Genomic DNA, 20,865 nt, shown 5'->3' with positions numbered 1-20,865 from the left:
AAAATGTGGCCAACCCTGATAAACCCTAGGAAAGCACCTGAATATACATGGGCAAGAAAACCTCAATTAACCAGACTCTTGCTTTGGTATTATTTGTTTGGCCTCAGGGGCTTACTAGGTTAAATGGCATTAGTGATTTAAAATGTGAATTTAGCCCTTAGTAGTGGAGATCCTGGAAGTGGCTGGCAGAGGAGGGTGAGTTAACTCAATGCACTACAGATCAATCCAAAAGAGACCAGGGGGCTACTGTTCTCACTGACCTTGGGTACCTCCCTGTGGTACCCTAGGGCCCTAGAGAGCTGCACCTGTGGATGAAGAGCCTTAGAGGGTGTTTATTAGTGGTACATTTTTATTATCTACTTAATTGATTTACTCTCTCTAGATCCTGCCCAGCATGCACTTGGCCTAAAGGAAGTCTCTAGTTAATCATTCCTTTGCCTCACCTGTACTTCACTTGGCAGAAGAGGTCAAGTGCCAACCAAGCAAGGCACCTTCATGCCTGTGGACCCACTGCCAGAGTCACACAATACTGGCAGAGGCTCAGGCCACGTTCAGGCCCAACTCCTAGTCCTTTTCCATTTCCCTGCCTCTACAGTGATTGGTGATGCACAGAATGGTGACCCTCAGAAGCCCTATAAGATTGCCAGGCACCCAAGAACTTCTGTGAGGCCCACAGGAATAAAGCAGGTTCTGATAACTGAGTTTCTATGAACCCTCACGTCTTATTGGCCCCAAGTCTTTCCTACTCTGTGCTTTTTGCATGACGACTGAGGAAGATTTCCTAGCAGTCTCAACTGAGCATTGTATCAGGGAGCCAGAGCACAGACATCGTTCATGTCCATTTAGAGACAGCCACAGAAACATCTCACGTTTCTTCATTATCTCTGCTGGGCTCAACACAGTCCTCATGATGCCACGTGAATTAACAGAGAAACTGTTGGGGATGAGAAGACACCATCCTGACAGGTTTCCCATTTTACTTAGACAACCTTGCCCCAAACACAGGCCAAAAGGTACCAAGATATGTTATGGACAATGCACATGTCTAGAGGCTGAGATGCATGCCCTCTGGTCAGGCAGGATAGCTTTATCACTAAGCCATGCTAGCCCAAGGCCTAGAAGATATCTCAGAGCAGCATTTTTAGGGAAGTAGAGGCAAGAAGGGCAGTCAGGTTCACTGTAACTGAGCTTTTTGGCCTCAATGCCACTACTCTGCCATGTGCACACACGTCAATGCTCCTCGACCATCCCTACCTCAAACAAAGCCCACTCAGTTTGTCCAGGAAAACTTATCTCAACTCCCAAATCAGTTCCCTCCCCCAAACATCAGCCAACAACCCCACGCTAGGTGGCCAAAAAGCATGGCTGGGCTGTGTATGGATGGCCCCCTTTTCTTTCTCCTATAGAATTCCTTTGCCAATGCCATCCCGAGCACATGTCTGCTTCTGGGGTTGAGGAAGGGGTCAGTGACGTGCCATGCCCTACTCCTTCAGAATGGGCACCCAAGTCCTAACAATGTACTTATTATGACAAAATTCTACAACCACCAAAACAGCCTGAGGTCCTGGTTCAGTGAACTCATTCTGATGGACTTGGAGCATTTGGAACTCTCAGAGATAGAGCCATTTCAAGTCCATTTGGGGCTAAACATGATTGGAACATGGTGAGCAGGGGATTTCTCAGGGGGCTCTTTCTTTAACAGAACAATTCAAACATCAGTTCCTCCAGGAGGACCCGTAGAGCCTCAATCCTACCAAGAACACAGGGCCCACTATGTCTTGTTCTCTCCTTCAAGCATACTACAGGTACTGACTACTCTCTCTAGATCCTTGCCTGCCTAACTCTCATGATACAATTAGCTGCAGCTCAGTCAAAGAATATCCAGCGAGGATCATCTGATCTGGCTGACATCAGCCCTCAACAAGGGGAAGAAAACCTGGCGAAGGAACCACCAGAGCCCGTCACCCAAAGGTCTGGGCCTCAGAGACTCCAAAGGGAATCTTTACCCCATCAGAATGGAGAGAAGAGAGTTCTCCTGAAAGCGGTCAGAAGGGGAGCTTGGGTGACTAATGCACAAAGGGAAAAGAAGCTGTCAAGCACAGTCAAGTGTGCCTGTAGGGACTTGGCAGAGGGCTGCGTGTAAGAGGCTGATATGGACAAAATGAGTTTTTTAAAGTAGTTTATCACCTACTATTAAGTCGTTTAATCAGGCCTTAACATTGAATTCTGTGGTTATAACGCTGGTGTCAGAGTCTGAGCTGGGGAAAGGCACCAGCAAAGGGCCAGCCAGGCTGCAACAGAGTCAAGAAAGGCCCATCTCTCTTTGGCCTTGAAGCCGAAATCAATAATCCCCAAGGCAACCAATAGAACAGAGGATTTGGAGCTTCAAGAAAACTCAGGAATCATTTAAGCTAGAGGTAGCAAACTTGCCCTCAAGATGAACTAGATTCCAATATAATTGGGAAATAGTTAACAAAGTATAGGAAAATGCAATACAACATATCTAATGGGAATTTGTGGTTTTGTAAGTCAATATACTTTAATGTCTGACACCTCAGATTTAAGGCAAGTCCCTTGTTATACAACCGTGGAAGGGAAGGGTCTCCCATATAGCAGGTAGCAGAGGCAAGATCCCAGTTCAGGGCTTCTGCCTCCACCACACCACAGTGCCCCTTCCATAGCCCTGGAGCCCACCAGGGCCATTGTGGAAGACACCTGACCACTTACCATCCCCTGTACATCTCTCCTTTTTCTATCAGGTTAGGTCTCTCTCCCTTTTCCTTTTTTCCCTTCCCTTTGGGAATGAGCAAGCCTGACAGTGCCTCACTTATGTTAAAAGCATCGCTGCTCCACTTAGCAGTCTCAATGACTAAATGAGCTCTTCATGCAATGTGAACACTCTTCCCCTGGTAGAAAGTATTTGAAATGGAGTCAAAACAGTCCAATTTCATTTACACTGTTAGAGAGGGAAAATCTCTACTGTCAGCCCTTGGTTATCAACGGGCAAAATGTTTCCAATAAATTTTATTTCCAAATCCTTAACTGGTCCCCTCCCTCACAGACTCTAATCTCACTGGCACAAGTAAGAGTTTAGATTGCTGCCATTTTAATAGGGGCCTAGCCAAGAGACCAAAGAAATCCCCTCTTGGGTCCAATGACGGAAGGTGTTCCTTTCCTAATGTATGGGATGTATCAGGGGATGCTGGTCATTTTTGGTGGGCACTAGTTAACTGGGAAATGGGGAACTGGAAAACTTTGAGGTTTCCTTTAAGTCAGATATTTATAGCATGAAATAATTTGCTTCCAGGGTTAGCAAATCATAAACAATTGTATTCGAAAGTAAAGATAAAACACCTTCCCAAAGCACAGATACATTACCATTGACTTATCCGCTGTTGCAGCCTGTGGGCACAACCACTCCTACCTATGAGCATGGTGAATGGAGAGGTGGTGGCATCATTTTCTTCGGGGCCTCGACATTGTGTTAATCTCGCTCAGAGACGAGTATTATTTACTTTACCTGAAATATACATCATCCCTCCGTACACGGTACCAGCATGGCCATAGTGGGGCTCATTCATCTTGGACACGTAACCCCATTCGTTCATCCTTGGGTTATAACACTCCACTGTGGCTGGTGTGAGAAGAATAGAAGGAGATCTTTTTAAAACTTCAACTTTGCATAATCAAGTCATTTCTTCCAAGAATAACGGTCACACACACATACAAAACAGAAACACATCCGTTATGCATGAGAGCTCCCTTGAAGAAGATCTTCTGATAATGCCAGAAATTACATGAATAATTTAGATAAACTCACTGAGTTGGGAGAGTCCTTGGAGATCACCTAGTCCCCTAGGTCAATCTCCTCATTTCTCACAGAAGCCCAGGGAGATTAAGTGACTTTTCTCCAGTCATATCACTAGTCAGCCCAAAGACAGTTGTCAGCATTCTCCCAACCCAGTGCTCTATTTCAACAGCTAATACATGCGTGTAAGGCCAGATTTGTTCATTTAATAATCTTATATGCTTCTGTCATGTCTTGTCCTTTCCATTATAAACTGTCATTCTTCCTATGTACTTGGTATAAAAATGTAGGGGGTGGTGTGGGCTTACCCCATAAAAATCACCAGGATTAAAAAGGACTTCAACTCTGTTCCCCTACTTGGACAACCTCTCCCCAGTGAAGCTACTACTGCAGGCTAAGCAATACAAAACAGGCTTTCAAGGTAGCCAGGGTCACCTTCAAAAGCCTATTGGATCAGTCCAAATGCAGGTTACACAATGGATGCCAGAAACATATGGACTCGAGTACTTGCCCATGGGCATCTGACCCTACCCTTGAAACCAATTGTATGCCCGTGACTTGAAGATGATTAGAGGCAAAACTTGAAAGGTCAAAGTAAAGGGCATGATTAGAAGGCATTTTCTCTTGCGATAATGGATTTCCCTTGAATGCAAAATGTTTGAGAGAACTGACCAGCAAGTCATTCCAAAACCTCCAAGTCAGGCAAGGCAGATGAGCAGCTCTAAAGGAGAGATGGGGCAGAGATTTGAGCCCAAATCTCAGGTAAAAGACCACCATACATCTCTGGATGACAGAGGCCTATAGCACCTTCTTGCCACCTGCCCCAAAGCTTCACATGCTGATTTCTCCCTCCTTTTTCAGATCATGCATGTCAGAAATATTATGCTCCAGGGAACACTGAGCAAAGGTGTATTACTACATTTGGGGCTCTGATAACTACCTAGTGATCTCTGTCACATTCACTAGCCTAGTTGTTGAGGTTTCCTTTTGCCTTGACTCAACTACTCCCACTGGCTTCCTGACTCTTTGTTAAGAGCTTTGAAATTCTTGTCCACATTTCACAGATCTTCGTCATATATACATCATAGCACTACACACTTGAACCTCACTAAGAATTTTCTAGAAAGAAGAATTTGGCCTTCCCGTACCACATTGAAGAGTTTAATTAGGAGAGTCAATCAATCAATCCAACCTTAGGTCAAAAGATTTCATTTTAAAGGGGGGCTAATATTAAGGCCCCAGGGATGGACACTTAATATAGCATAAGCTGAGGACGCACTGTTTACTTACTTATAAACCGCCAACACTTCATCTGACACTGCCCACAGCCCCAGCCCAGCCCAGCCCACCCCACCTTACCCCACCTTACCCCACCCAGCCCTCCAACCCTTGCTGCTTCGCTAAATGGCAGCACTTCTGTGCCCAACTGCCCAAGAATAGAAGGTATTTCCACGGCCAAGGCCAAAGCCAAATACAACTGCCATCTCCCTGAAGACCAAATAGTGAATGTTAAAGTCATCAACAGCTGTTTCTTCAGTCTATCTCCTGACTGTCTTTATACAGCTTGACTCTGGGCTGTCTAATAAACACAAACTCCACTGAGTTATGGGAGCATAGACTTAGAGCTGGAAGGACCTTTAGAGGCCACTCAATCCAGCCATTTAATGTTACAGAAGGGGAAATTGAGGCCTGGAGAGGTACAGCGACTTGCCCAGGTCTCCCTGACTCCAAGACCAGTGATCTGTCCACTGCATCCTCTCCTCTCACCATGCTTACAGAAGGAGGGCCCAGTATATTGACGGCTATATGGTATCAGCAAAGAAATTAACCGGATTGGTTTATACAAGTAAAAAAGGCAGTTTGATCAGAAAGACCAACCCCCAACAGGAGCCCAGAGATCATCTCCACATTAGCTTTCACCTATCCTGTTCCAAAAACCTGCTGCTATCTTGAACTCTGTGATTTCTAAGAGGAGAAATTCCACACAATTTTGTGACCTATGCTGGTATGTCAAGGCCCCTCCTTATGTCCCAGCCTGATACGTTACATGGTTTTCTTCTTGTTTGGTTTGTAGTGGGGATGGAGGCTGAATAGTCAGTTGCTCACCACCATTGGCAACATTATTATACACGTCATATTAATACCTAGTGGAGAGAGAATGGAATCCAGAGGCTGGAAAACCTGGGTTCAAATGCAATCGATCTGAATGGCCCTCTCTCTAAACACGGGTAAGATGCTTCCTGAGACTCAGAGAGCTGGGGAAGTTATCTACCAAGCCAGTTATCCATCAGTAATGCCAAGAATGCCAATGACTTGGGGATGGAGGATCAAGATGGCACCACCGCTGGGATAAGTGGTGGTATTGTTTTGGTCATGGGTTCTGCACATCAGGCTACACTCTCTCACCTAACCCCTGCTCTTGGATGTTCCATGGATCTGCAAGGTAGCTAACTGATCTTATTTTCAGCTATATATGAAAAATATAAGGGAGGAATCACTCCCATCCTTCTCTTCTGTCAACTAGCCTGTGACTTTTCTTTCAGTCTCTCAGTCATTCTCATTCACTTCTTTTGGTTTTTCTCTACACACGACTCCCTTGACCTATTAAACCCCACATAGCCATGCACCTGATTAAAGGGAGCCTTGTGCTATTGCCTGGGACACTACTTACCAGTCAGCTTGATGTAGGGTGCCTAGTGCCAGGAGCAAGACTAGAGAGGAAAGGAGCAGAGGAGCCTAGTGCTGGAGGCACAATGTGGCTACTCCACATTAGTCTTTTGATTGCTAGCATGGCCATGGGGCACCTATACATCCACCTTTAATAGCCAGAGAGAGCAGTCCACATGGGTGATACAACAATGACATGTTGGTAGGCTGGGTAGCACAGGGGACATCTCCAGGATGTCTTGTTTACCCAGCCCCTCCAAATGAATGCCCTCCTTGGGCCATCAAGGACTGCCTGACCCTGGGACTCCAAGTCAGGCTTAGAGCCAAGGCCTTGGAGTGGGGGGCAAGAAAGGCTGGCAGGAAGGGAGGGGGGGTTTGGACCCAGTTCTAAGGCATTATTTAGTCAAGAGAGCCCAAAGCCAGAAGGAAGATTGGGGTACTTCACACATGGTCAGGGATTTCAGTCTACAACTTTTTGAAAATTCAGTGGCATTCTATAAACTACTGCTTTGTTAACGTCTGGCTGAAGTACCAGAGATCTAAGCTGTCACCTCGGGCCCACAATTTAGAAAACGCAACAGAAGATGGCTATCTTATGCTACAGGACTGCTCAAGATGCCAGAAAGCGGAAGCTCATCATTCACGGAGGTGCCAGCCGCTGAGAGGGTCCCTAACTTTTGGGGGGCTTTCTGCTGTGACATGGCTCTGTTCTTTCCTAATCCTTTGCAGGGACCTGGTGAAGAGAGGAAATGACACACACATTTATATGAGCTCAGGCAGAGTACTAGCAAGTTCCATCAATCCTTGTCCTTTCCTAAGTCTACACAGGTAAGGCTCAGCATTTCTCTGCCTGGGAAGCCACAGAAAGCCAAGCATTTTCTTTGGGACCATTTGGGTGTCCAGAAGTCAGGACAGGCCTAGGAAAACTAGGATGAATCACCAACACAAGGCTTTTCTTTATTTCTAGGAGGAGAGAGGCTCTTATTGGATTTTCCAATTCAATTCAACCAACATTTATTAAGTTCCACTCTGTGCCCAGCCCTGTATGAAAGCCAACTGGGAGTCCCATGTAGAGTCTGTATGAGGGGTAGAAACACACTCCTTAGAAGCACCTCTGTCTTCAGCACCACGTGTTACACAGTTTCTACTGCTCTATGTTGGGGTCAGAGGGTTAATAAAAAGGGGGACAAGAGAACCACAGAGGCAGTTTTATCTCATGGAACAGATTGGTCTCTGATGTTGCTTGTGGGGTAGGGATTGGAGGGGGCATCTGAGTCTTCCACTTCCCAAGGGGCCAAATTTGTGCTCTGGACAAGTGGGGCTCCAGGGAGAGTCATCAGCAAGACTTCAAATAGTTCAGGTATTATACATGTGACCCAGGCCAGAGGAAGAATGAGAATGCTGGAGATCACCCAAGTCAACATATCAGTTCATGTACATGTGGCTGCAAGATCATGAGCATGCTTGGCTACATATCAAAACAGTGAGTTGAGTCTTTGAAAAGAAGTCTGCCTGCTTGTGTCTTGTGGCGTCTTGTGGATAACGGATGCTATTTTCCGTACTTAGCTCTAAACACATCCACGTGAAAAGATGGAATTAGAAAAGAAAGATGAGGTGCCGACATGAGTCACACAGAACAAACAAAACCCATCTGCCTCTGTCTTCTTGAGGAAATAGGGGCTGATTTTTACTACATAATTAAATTAGCTTGATATATAATTCATTCTGGATCTCAAAGTTATTCTGGAGAAAAGAAAAGGATCAACAATTTCACCCAAGGGAAGATGAATCAATTCAATTCCACAGCTCTTTCTCAAGAGCCACTATACACAGTGCCAGGAGAATGGGATCACAAGGCCTTAGCTGGCACGTTCCTGCCTAATGAAGGACAGGCAAGCATTCTGAACCTTCCGAATACAAGCCCTGCTGATGGATTTACTCACAGTTGCTGCTTCCCAATAACGGGTCCCCCCAAATCTGAGAGCTGTCACTCCTCTGCCTAACCTTCCAGTTGGTCCTAACTGGCATTTAGGGTCTCATTCTACTGGCCAAGCTCAAGGCACAAGGCATGGAGTGTCAAATGAAATGCTTCCACTTGGAGAAAGGTGCATAAAAACACCAAAGAGGGAATTCAAATGGAGCTGCGAGAAAGAGTTCTAGCTAGTGGGGGTCGTCATCATCATTATTTCTGGAAGTGTTCCCAGAGAACAGGGCTCTGTGCTTGGCACTGGCCGTGTCATGAGGCTCAAGACCCAGCCTCTGACCTTTGCAGCAGATTGGAGCTCCTGACCTGCTGGATATCACCAAACACCCTCGGGAGAAGGAGACCAGTGGGTTAGGGACAGATGACAAGGGACATGACCATAACCCAGGCAGGGAGAAACTCACAAAGAAACCAAACTGTTCCAAAGGCCTGGGCTTCAAATGCTCTCAAGCACACAAAGACCAAATCTGTAACAAGGCAAACTCAGGCCTGACATAAGGAAAAGCTTCCTAACCGTCATGGCAGAGAGGACTGCAGCAAAGGTGGGAGTATGCTCCTCCCCCTCATCGAAGCCCTTCATGTGACAGCTGGGTGAATGCCCACCAGTAGAATTTATTGCAAAAGAGAATTCTGGGGCAATTATCAGCTGGATGAGGTGGTCTAGGAGACCGTTCCAAATTCAGAAATCCTGCAGGTGACTGTGTGTGTGTGTGTATGTGTGCATGTGCGTGTGTGTGTGTACACACGTGTGTGTGTACATGCGTGTGTGTGTGTGCGTGCATAGAGAGAATACATTGCCTGTCTTATACAAATGATTTTAAAAATAAATAGGTTGGGAATGAGTTGGGAATGAAGACGAGTGAAACCTTGAAATTCAGAATCTTGCTTTTATACAGCTAAGAAAGGTAGTATGGTTTCTATACAGAGAGTTGGAGGGAAGACCTGAGTTCAGATTTTACCCCTAACACCAAGGAGTTGGGTGCTCACAGGCAGCACTTGACATCCCTAAGCCCCAGCTCTCAAGCTATAAAGTGGAGATAATAATACCCATCATGTTGACTTCACAGGACCGGCATGGGGCTAAATGGGTTAATATATGGAAAGTGCTTTGCAGGTTATAAAAATGCTATTTGTGTATCACCTATCATTTTGATTCAAAATAACAAGTACATAGCCCCAGACCATACATGGGAGTGTGGATATGGTAGAAAGGTTTAATGACGCTCTTTTTCAATTCTTCAGGAGAAAATCCAAATGCTGTGCCCTTACAAAGACCAAAGTAATGTTCGCAGACTCCAAGCTGGGACATGCATTTATGTGGCGCCCCGAGAGGAAGGTTGCCTTCTCTGTAGAAGCATCACTGCTCTTCTTCCAGAGTAAGGGCTTACTAATGGTTTGGTGAATTGAACTGGCCGAGGCATCCAGCCTCCATCTTGTTTTTAGAGATAGGGAAACACTAAATGAGTAGTGAAAAGGATTCCGCCCAAGGAATTACTTACTTAGTCAAGTCCTTGAATTTGCTCTAAAGTAGGAGCGACTGTACAGACTGCTTTTGAGAAAGGGCCCCCGGTGCTCTTACAAGGGGGTTTTCACCAAATGAACTGATGCTGATCTCAAAGGGCTTTGGAGAGGACACCAAGGGAAAAGGCTACGGAAGGGGAGCCAGCACTTATGGCAAAAATCCTCTTGCTCACCTAAACTAATCAAGACAATTCAAGAGAATAAGATGGCACTCCTGAGCCTCCATCTACACAGGTATGGCTTTTTCTAGCATGGCACTGGCAATAAGATATGCTGGATCATGTGCTCCCTGCCCAGGGCCCCTTTCAAACAAAGGCATTTGTGAAGCAGGAACCTAGGGCTTGGACCACAATATGAGGACTGCTTCTCACCGGATGGAGACCAGGCCCATCAAGTCGACATCAGTACCTTACTGTAACGTAATTCACTAATCAAATGCTTAAGACAGAACTAACAGTTTTACATCTATAGTCATTAACTACTAAAACTCGTCCAGATGGTGTTGGCAATATACTTTTATACCTGTGACTGACTCCTTTCCTTGCTTTTTTTAAAAAAGACTATAATATCAATAATTAAGCATTTTACGGGGTCAGGCTTTTGGGTTTACCAAAGAGGAGATGCAGTCTTCCTGATTCCCTTTTTGTGAAGCCTTCCAACTCCAATTTGATTTAGAATAAGAAAATTACACCTTGTATACTTAATTACACCAATACATTAAACTGTAATCGCAAGCAATCAGGGTTTCAGAATGAAAAAAGAAGCTAGCCACATAATCAAGTAGAGTGTGCAAGAACGGCTTAGAGCAGGCAGCCTAAGTTTGGCTTTTTCAAGAGCCAATGTTCTCTAAGCACCGTGCAGACGGACTGAGCCAGTCCAAAGGCTGTGAATCGAACACAGCAAATTACAGAACATGGCAAACATCTTCTATTTCATCTATTCAGGGGCTTCTCTTTATCTCATTGTAATGTTTCTAAAAAGGAACAAAGACGATCTAAGAGGAAAAATAGCCATCGTTAATCTACTCAAATGACTCATTTTACCTGTTCAACAAAACATTTGGAAAGTATGGAAGAGGAGGGGTGTATAAAAATGGAAACTGTGATAACTGGCCCAATTTCCCACCAAGTTGCTATTACAACCGAAATCATAGCCATGGAATGATTCTGCCAATCAAGTTCTAACTGCTTTATGTAAGACAAATAAGTTCATCTGGAATCTAGTGACTGATTTTCAAGCTATATATGAAATGGAGCGAGGGTCCAACTCATAAGGTACAGAGACCATCTCTGGCAGCTTCTCAAAGAGAAGAATTTCCCATAATGCAACTCTAATCTCATGCTTTGGCTTCTCATTTCAGAGAATTGGTTATGTTAGAACTGGACGTCAATGCCAGGGAGAGTCACCTCCTCCCCCACACCTACTTACCCAGTTCCCCGGCTGCATTGCGGCCACCCACAGCATACAGATGGCCCTTGAGGGCACTCAGGTGGAAGAAGGTGCGCTTTTCATTCAGCGATGCTACTTGCATCCATTTGTTATAACGAGGATCAAATCTAAACACAGTGTCAACTGCTGTCTTGCCTTTTGTGTCGTAATTACTCTGGCCGCCGACGACGTAGAGGAAGTTTCCAATGACTGAGATGCCATGCTGGTATCGTGGGGCATCCATGGGGGCTAAAGATTTCCACTCGTGGGATTTCTCATCATACATTCTCAGCTCCTTGCTCACCACTAGCTGCTGTCTCAGGACGCCTCCCAAGGTCACCAGGTGAGTACTGTCAGAGCGGATGGCGGTCCTCTCCGACTGCATCACGGGCTGCATGTAGGGCATCATTTGGTAGTTGCTGGCTTCTAGAAGCAAGTTCACACAAGTATTGTCCGTTCTCATAAAGTCCACAGTTTGCACGTGATTAATGAGATCTTGCGGTGTCATCAGGGGAAAGCGAATATTCTTCATTATTTTGGAAGAGAACTCCATCCGCAGATCATCTGAGCGGAGCCAACGACAGGCAGCCTTGAAGAGATCAAGCTCGCTGCAATGCTTAAGGCTGTTACTGGAAAGCGCGAAGGCCAGCCGTTCAAAGGGGAGTTTTGCAAATTCGCTGCTGTGCAGGATAGCAGGGAAGTTCTTCAGGATGAAGTTATTCACATATTTGTCCACTTCTGTGAGGTTGTAGGTGTTGGCGATGCGCCCCACTTCGACACAGTTGTCTAAAGAGACCTGTTCAGGGAAAACAAAAAGGAATCATGATGCTTTGTGTGGGGGTGTGCATGTGTGCATGTATGTATGTGTGTGTGTGTGCATGTGTATGTGGAGGGTGTGTCTTGGTATACATTGGGATAGCACAGTTAAGTCAGAAACTACATAAGAATACAAGTAAATGTTCATATCTGAATAGAACGATGAATAGAGAACTCAAACCACTTTTTTTGTCTAGCTCAGGGAAAGGACGAAAAAAGAGAGCAACCAAGTCATCAATTAAGTCAGAGAAATGTGGAAACTCAGTAGGACTCAAGACAACTAGAGCTATTATTTTCCTTACTCAAACATCTATAGCCTAAAATGTTTGGGTTTTTTTTTTTTTTAATTCTGGTTAAATCCAAATTCTGAAAACATTCAGAAGAGTTAGACATTTCCTCTCAATTAAAAGCCAGATTCACCAGTCTGAAAAAGCCAAACCAGTCACCATCTAACACCACTGGCAGGACCCAGCACCCGCCTCCCTCCCATTTTACCTCCATGTCTTTCTCTCAGTTTCCCTATCAGGACATGTTTCCTTTGGGAGCACCATTAGGTAAATGCCAATAGAAAGAACAAAGGTGATGCTACCTGTGGATCCAAAAAAATCATTGCTCAGACATTAGCTCAAAAGTGCCCCCACCAAAGAATTCAGAGCTGCTCCATTTGGAGAAGCAAACTACCTGGGCAATGATCTACATGCCCAGCAATGAGCATATTAAAGGCAAGAAATCTTTCGTTGCCATAAAAATGGCAAGTATGGAAAGCTTATGGGAAGTTATGTACTGACTATATCACTTCTTTAAAAAATCCATTTTTAGGGGGAAAACCCCCACCAAAATCAACCCAAGTCTGCATGTAGTTTATCGATGCACTTCCCAGGGCATCCTGCACCTGAGAGTTGGGAGGAACCTCCTGGGCCTGAACAAGAAATTCCTCTCTGACACTAGAGCTGAAATGCAGAGAAAGTCAGAGACATGAGCAATTAAAGGGGAAAAGGAGCAGAGACATTGGTACTCAGTGCCAACGATGACCTTCAACCTTCAGGAAAACAGCTCTGAAAGGCATCCAGCACTCAGCCAAACTGCCCCCTCTGGCCTGGGCGTGGATAGCAGTGGAAGAAACCTGTGTGACTCTCCCTCTGGGGAAGGCAGGTGGGGGCAACGGGTATGGAATGCAGCAAATGATGTTAGACCCAGTTGGGTTTTGCCTGTTTTTCTTTGTTACACTGGAGGATTCAATGATTCTGAATTATTTGAAGGGGGTGTCAGGAGTTGAAGATGGTATGAAAATCAAATGGCATCAAGAAAACTTAAGAACAAAAGCCCTCACCCAACAAATAATCATCTCGCTTTTGTTTGAAGGCTTGTAGAGAGAATGCAGCCCACCACCTCCTCCCTCCAGCAGCCCTTTCTGCTCTGGAAGACTCCCTGTTGGCAAGTTGTTCCTGATCAGCCTGAACTGGCCTCTCTGTCACTGCCACCCATGGCTCCTGGCTCAGCCCACCGGGGCCGAGCAGATCAAATCTGAGCCTTCCTGCACATGACAGTCCTTTAAATACATGGACACGGCATGTATATGCTTTGCCCCTTTTTTTCTTCTCTGGGTTAAACATTCCCAGTTCTAGATGCTCATATGCCCCATGCTTAACTATCCTAGTTGCCCATATCTCTATAGTCTCTCCATATTACTGATGTTCTTCCAAAAAAAGGTGGTGTCTAGAGGTGAACACGAGACTCTCTGTGTGGTCTGATAAGGCAAAGAACAGTGAGAATACCGTCCTTTTAACTCCTGGCGACTGGTTCAACCTTATTCAATTCAAAAGGTTGGAAGTTAAGATTTTTACTTCTCATTTTGTATATTTAGCTGATTATGGTTTTGCTAAGTAGAGTGTATGGTCACTTTTTTAAACTGAAACACGGAAATGGATTGTTTATAACTGGTGCTTGCTTTTGGCCACATGTCACATATACATGACGGCATGCAACTTTTTAATAAATGGCCAAACAGGTAGTATCTCAACCTTGAGGGTAAAATGAAAGGATCTGGAAGTGAGGATGAAGGCATGCCAATTTGGACATGCATGCATGCATGCTCTTCCCTCTGTCTCTCTCCTTCCTTCCTTCCTTCACCTTGGTTACCCAATGTCTCTTTTGCACCCCTCCCCCAAATTTCTTCTAGAAATGGCTAAGTACATATCGGTTACTACCTCAGCTTTATCCTGTCTGTATCTTGTTTGTACCTGGCTGTTCACATCCCATCTACCCAACACCTTCATCTTCATCTACACTAGTAAAGCAAAACAGGGTCCAAGCTGTTTGTAATTATCCATGCCACTGTCTGCTTCCATTAGCACATGGGCAACCTTACTACAGCTGGCTTTATTCTACCTTCTAGCCAACTGCAATGGGTCACTGAGGAACAGGGTCAGTTTTCTGTCACTGGCAGTGACTGGAAGACCAACACAAGGGGATGGTGCCAAGAGGTGTTTGGTCAAACACCTTCCAAGTTGGACATTCTGAGATTCAAAGAGAACACACAATGTAGGCTAGCCTGGGATTTCACTGAGGGGAGGAACTTGCAGTATGGAAACTTTCTCCACCAGTGCAGATCATCAGTTCCTCTGCAACTTCCCTCAGACACTCAAAGGCCCATGGACTTGCCCACAGTCACACGACTACCTGAATCCAGGCCTTCCCTCTGAGGCTTCTCTACTTCCTCTTGCTTTGCTGATTTTCTGCATTTCAGTTTAGTTCTGGGAAAGTCAAGTTCTCACTCTTCTTTACCTTAGCTGATGGGAGAGAGGGAAGCTCAGGGGAGGCTGGCTCTTTCTGAGCTCTGAATGGAGAAGACAGTAAGGAGTTGGGCAGGGGGCAGAGGGAGCAAATTCAGCTGCTTCCCAGCTCCTCCTGTGCAAGACCCTTTCCAGGGAGCTTTGTTACTTCATTCAGAATTCTCAGAACACATAAATAGAAGTACCAAATAAATACCCCCAAAATATATTCCAAAGCCCTATACAGATGACTTAGTTCCGAATGACCAGTAGAGAAAATCGGGTGCACCAAAGTCCAAGTCATAGCCCACCTCAAAGAAACCCAAACCAGCATTGGCCCCAAATTTCTAATACAACAGAATCTTCCAAGTCTCTTGACTTCAGTGTAACTAGATTTGATCTAGCTCTGTCTGAGGAGAGAAGGAGAGTGCAGGAGAGTGTGTGTGTGTGTGTGTGTGTGTGTGTGTGTGTGTGTGTGTGTGTGTGTGTGTGTGAGAGAGAGAGAGAGAGAGAGAGAGAGAGAGAGAGGGAGAGAGAGAGAGATTGTATATATGAGAGATAAATAGTGTATGTGTGTATGAGAATGTGTGTGAGAGAGTGTGTATGAGAGTGTTTGTGTGTCTGTGATAAAGAGACAGTGAGCCCTTGCACATGTGTGCACACATGTGTCTGTGTGTGTGTGTGCGTGCGTGCGTGTGTGTGTGAGAGAGAAATAGTGTATGTGTGTATGAGAATGTGTGTGAGAGTGTGTATGAGAGTGTTTGTGTCTGTGATAAAGAGACAGTGAGCCCTTGCACATGTGTGCGCACATGTGTGTGTGTGCGTGTGTGAGAGAGAGAGGGAGTGTGTATATGAGAGAGAAATAGTGTATGTGTGTATGAGAATGTGTGTGAGAGAGCGTGTATGAGAGTGTTTGTGTATCTGTGATAAAGAGACAGTGAGCCCTTGCACATGTGTGCACACATGTGTCTCTGTGTGTGTGTGCGTGCGTGCGTGTGTATGAGAGAGAGAGAGAGAGAGAGAGAGAGGGAGTGTATATATGAGAGAGAAATAGTGTATGTGTGTATGAGAATGTGTGTGAGAGAGTGTGCATGAGAGTGTTTGTGTGTCTGTGATAAAGAGACAGTGAGCCCTTGCACATGTGTGCGCACATGTGTGTGTGTGTGCGTGTGCGTGTGTGAGAGAGAGAGGGAGTGTGTATATGAGAGAGAAATAGTGTATGTGTGTATGAGAATGTGTGTGAGAGAGTGTGTATGAGAGTGTTTGTGTGTCTGTGATAAAGAGACAGTGAGCCCTTGCACATGTGAGCGCACATGTGTGTGTGCGTGTGTGTGCGTGTGCATGTGTGAGAGAGAGAGGGAGTGTGTATATGAGAGAGAAATAGTGTATGTGTGTATGAGAATGTGTGTGAGAGAGTATGTATGAGAGTGTTTGTGTGTCTGTGATAAAAAGACAGTGAGCCCTTGCACATGTGTGTGCACATGTGTGTGTGTGCGTGTGTGTGCGTGTGTGTGCGTGTGCGTGTGTGAGAGAGGGAGTGTGTATATGAGAGAGAAATAGTGTATGTGTGTATGAGAATGTGTGTGAGAGAGTGTGTATGAGAGTGTTTGTGTGTCTGTGATAAAGAGACAGTGAGCCCTTGCACATGTGTGCGCACATGTGTCTCTGTGTGTGTGTGTGTGTGTGTGTGTGTGTGTGTGTGTGTGTGTGTGTTCCCCGTCGCTGGTGACAGGAGAAATGGAAGCTTTGCAGATACTTCGAGTCTGCCAACCAAGCAGGCCTCTTCTCAATGCCCTCAGGGATTGATCTTTCCAAAGCAGAAATACAGCCCAACAAAGAACTCAGCTTTCAAGTTTCTGCGGACAGCCCTGACTCACTAGGCCCTCCTTTCCTGCTGCCCTCTCCTCATCATCTGCATACTAAATCTCTACTTGAAGAAATGAAATGCATCAGCAACTGTCATGCTGGGGATATAGTCAGTGAACAAGGCCAGCATATAAATATGCCTATTAAAAACTAAGCCACGAGTAATTGAGTCAGGGCCCTCTTTACTCCAATGTCACGTGTCTTCATAATGTCATACAACTCTTGGATGCAAATATTATAGGAGATTAGCAGGTGGCTAAGATAGCATGGTGGACAGTCAGGATTTTCCTTTTGTTAGAAAGTGAAAAGGAGGCTGATGGCAATGGATATTATACCAACGGAGGCCCTCCATGGAGCACAAAAGCACTATTTCTGAAAAAAAGAAAGCTACCATAAATAATTTTTGAAGACTGTTGATGCAAAAACAGAGTTTAATTCTGGGCATTTTCCTTTACTCAGTCAGGTGTCTGCCTTCCTTCTTGGCAATACTGCTCATGTAGAAAGAGGCATCCCATGGCCAGGAGACAGCCAAGAAGAGGAAGGGAATTTCCAAGGTATAGTCTTCTGGCACTAACCTAGCCCCACAGTACACTGGATGGCAGATTAGTTTGCTACATTCATGATCCATTACTTTCTGATTTATTATGATTTTAGTTGTAGGAAGCCCCCCAAAGCATGGCTACGTACCAGCCTTGTTAAATGGCAGAGGGAGGCATGGCAGAACCTTAGCAGGGGGCATAGCATCCTATTGCCAGGGGGGGGTTCCCTTCCATTTTGCCTACTCAGAGCATAGGATCGCCACTCAACAAATGCACACATGCACACATATACATACACACATACACATGGTACATTAGGATGGGAAAAAAACAAATCAGAATCCCAGATGAGACTGACACTATGTAATGTAGAAATGGGAATAAAAAATGAGAACCTAGCATCTTAACTCCTTCCCCTCCATTTTCAACTTCCTTTAATTAAAAAAAGGTATAAAAAAGAGAAGAAAAGAAACTACATATTAATTAAAAGTGTTTCGAAAAGTACTTCTACACGTCAGGATACTCCTGTTCCCAGATACAGGGGCCTGGAAAGGACCATGACAAGGTAGCCAGGTCACAAAGAGAGCCACTGTAATGGACAGTCTCCCAAAAGCCTTGCTCCCTTCCTGGTGGAAAGCACTGAGCCTTTCAAGAGCTCACATACAACTGCAAGAATGCTGTGGGAGGACAATGAGCATTCGTTCCTGCCACTTCTAGGAAGAAAGAAACCCAAAGATGTGAAGAAGGGACAACTAAAAATAAAAGGCCCATATCATTAATATTCAGCAGTTAATTATTGGTAGTTATTCACTTGAAACTATCACCCAGGTAACATGAAATAGAAAGGAAAGTTCCTCAGTCTAGTTCTCTTAAATATAGAGCGTTTCAGCTACAGGAGTTGGGCTGATGCAGGGACACGGAAGTAAAGCCGAGATAAGAGGAAAGTGGCAGGCTGACCAGGGAGAAGGAGGTGGGGTGGGGAGGAGGATGGATAGGGGGATCAAGCTGAGAATGAGCCAGGGTAGTGGCTGACCTGTTCTAGAAACTGAACCACATGGAAGAACATTCAAATGTTCGAAAAAGTATCATTCAACGGCATTTATGGTAGACTCAGTCAATGATCTGGTCAGTTTGCTGGACTGCTTCTGTTGTCATTATAAGGGATGGCTCTCTGAATAGAGATAAAAGTCATACATGAAGGTGAAGTAAAAACTGAATCTAGCATTCAAAATTATTTCAACAAAGAAAAAATAAATTTTATGCACCTACGAAAAAAGGCAAGTTTCAATAACGTAGAGATGGAGAGCACTAACTCTTTCTAGACATGAGACTCTAATCCAACACTGGCCAAGATATACTTGAAAATGGAGATTTGCCAATGGAGGCCAAACAAGGGATTGGAGGTAAAGAAACAGGACCAGACTTAGTGACCTTCTAAGAGAAATAATGAGATGACTTCCAAACAATTGAATGAAGATTCTCATTTCCTTGAGGTTCTTCTATCTCCAGCTCTGGTTGGAGTCCGGCTAGAATACTGTGGCCAGTTCAGGTACCCCATTTTAGGAAGGGCATCGACAAGCTGCAACACATCCAAAGGAAGGCGACCAGGCTGGTGAGGATACTTGAAATCATTCCACATAACTGGGAAGGGGGGCAGGAAAAGGACAGGAGCTCAGTTTTTAATTATCTTAATTCAATGCCAGAGATCTTTGAGAGCCTAAGCTGTGCAGGCCCTTGTGCTATCTCTGACTGGGGGTATAAAAAAAATAAAAAGGAAAACTGTTTCTGGTCTCCAAGGGACTTCTAATTAAAGGACTGTCATATGGAAAAGGATTAGACTCACTCTGGCCAACCTCAAACGGCAGAATGTGCACCCGCAGGCACAGGGCCACCTTTGGGCTCATGGCAAGGAAAAACTCCCTAACAGTCAGAGTTATCTGAAAATTGGACAGGCTCCCTAAGGAGGGAGACCTTCAAAGATTGGGTCACCACTGGGGATGACATTAGGGAGCAGATTGAGGTTCCAGGCACAAGGCTGACTGAAGAACCTTTTCATTTCTGGCCAAATGAGGGATTTCAGGATTATTTCCATTACTCTGTCTGAAGGGATGATGTAAGCTACCAGACTGTATTCCTTTGAAAGTATAAAAATATAAGCCAAATGCAAATAAAAATGTTTTGAAAAAATGAAAAAGAGCATTTGTTAGGTACTAACTATGTGCCAAAAGCACGGTGCTTTGTGGGTGCTTTGATACTCAACACTGGCTTTGCTGTAGTTCCTCTCCAAAAGCTCAGAGCAGGAAGAATGAGCAAGTAAAACCCTACGTGGCACCCACGCTGCACTGCTACTGAGGGGATGCTGTCTGTCATCTCCCTAGGCTTTTCTATCATGTTGCATTAGACATAAACTAAAGCTGCTCTCCTAGCCAAAGCTTTGCACTATAGCTCACCACCACATGCCAACAGGCCAAGAGGTAGGTACTTTGAAGAGGAACATGAGGGAAATACTAGGCTAAAGTGAAGACTGGGTTCATTCGTACTTTCAGGTTCCTAGAAATTAGCAGCTTAAGAAGAGTCTTAATCCTAAATGTGATGACTTAAGATTGGCACTTCCACTGGATCTTTGATTTGAAAAAAAAAGTAGTATTATTATTAATCTTTGGAAATGTATCATCATCAACTTGGAGCCTGCAGTGATCAGCAAGGAAAGCAAGCCAAGGGACCAGTTTGAAGACGCATTTGTTAACTGAGAGGAGACGGAGAAATGAGACTGCCCTTTCCTTGAAAGAAGAAAGAAAATGCTAAGAAGAAAGACAAAGGAAAAGAAGGGCAACAAAGAAAGAAGTCCAAGGATTTTGCTCTCCTGGGGAAGATATCCATTGCAGGGCTCATAATACTACTACATGTGCGAAAAGGAAGGAGGGAGGCCTGGGGGGTTGGCTTTCTGTAGAAAAAGAAGAGTCCCCTCCCATACACAATGAGGGAAAGAACAAGATAGCCTCTACGCTCTCTCCTAGGTCTAAATTCCACGGCTCCTTCTCCTCAGAGGTTTGCTGAGTACATGACAGTTTATGCAAAAGTGCCTGTGTAAAGAGAACCTAAAAAGCAGGAGAATGTTCCCAAGGAAGGATGCAGAACAATGAAAGACTAACCCCCTCCGGAACCCTGAAAGGTGGCACGGATGACCATGCAACAATGGAAAACTAGAGGCTGGTGACAAAGACCTAATCCTGAAGTCAGGGTTTGAATGGTTCAGAAAACAAAGGCATTTCCAAAGAGGTGAAACAACGTGCCTCTAATTCACATTTCAGCTAAGTGACAGGCCAACACGGTAGTCTAGAGAAATCAATCAACCATTACCAAAGTGTTTTATCTATCAACAGGAAAAAAAAGACTGGCTCGGCATCCAAATTCATTTAAATAGAGTTACCTCTATTTGGAGAAACAAATGGTAACATGCTAAAA

At 44.8% G+C, this 20,865-nt stretch overlaps 1 protein-coding gene across 12 annotated transcripts in view; it reads right to left on the bottom strand.

The window, feature by feature from the left end:
* Positions 1 to 20,865, bottom strand: part of KLHL13 (kelch like family member 13) — a 160,831-nt gene that overhangs the window by 21,611 nt on the left and 118,355 nt on the right. For all 12 annotated transcript variants that reach the window (XM_072626368.1, XM_072626359.1, XM_072626363.1 and 9 more), the window contains 2 exons: positions 11,409 to 12,204; positions 3,521 to 3,634 (listed from right to left, as the gene is read on the bottom strand). In XM_072626368.1, coding sequence (XP_072482469.1) covers positions 3,521 to 3,634; positions 11,409 to 12,204 — 910 coding nt within the window. The remainder of the gene's footprint in view (positions 1 to 3,520; positions 3,635 to 11,408; positions 12,205 to 20,865) is intronic.

Source organism: Notamacropus eugenii, chromosome X (genome assembly GCF_028372415.1).
Source record: "Notamacropus eugenii isolate mMacEug1 chromosome X, mMacEug1.pri_v2, whole genome shotgun sequence".
NCBI classification, from domain to species: Eukaryota; Metazoa; Chordata; class Mammalia; order Diprotodontia; family Macropodidae; genus Notamacropus; species Notamacropus eugenii.
Note: the sequence above shows the minus strand (reverse complement) of the source record. Positions and strands in the feature narration are given on the sequence as shown.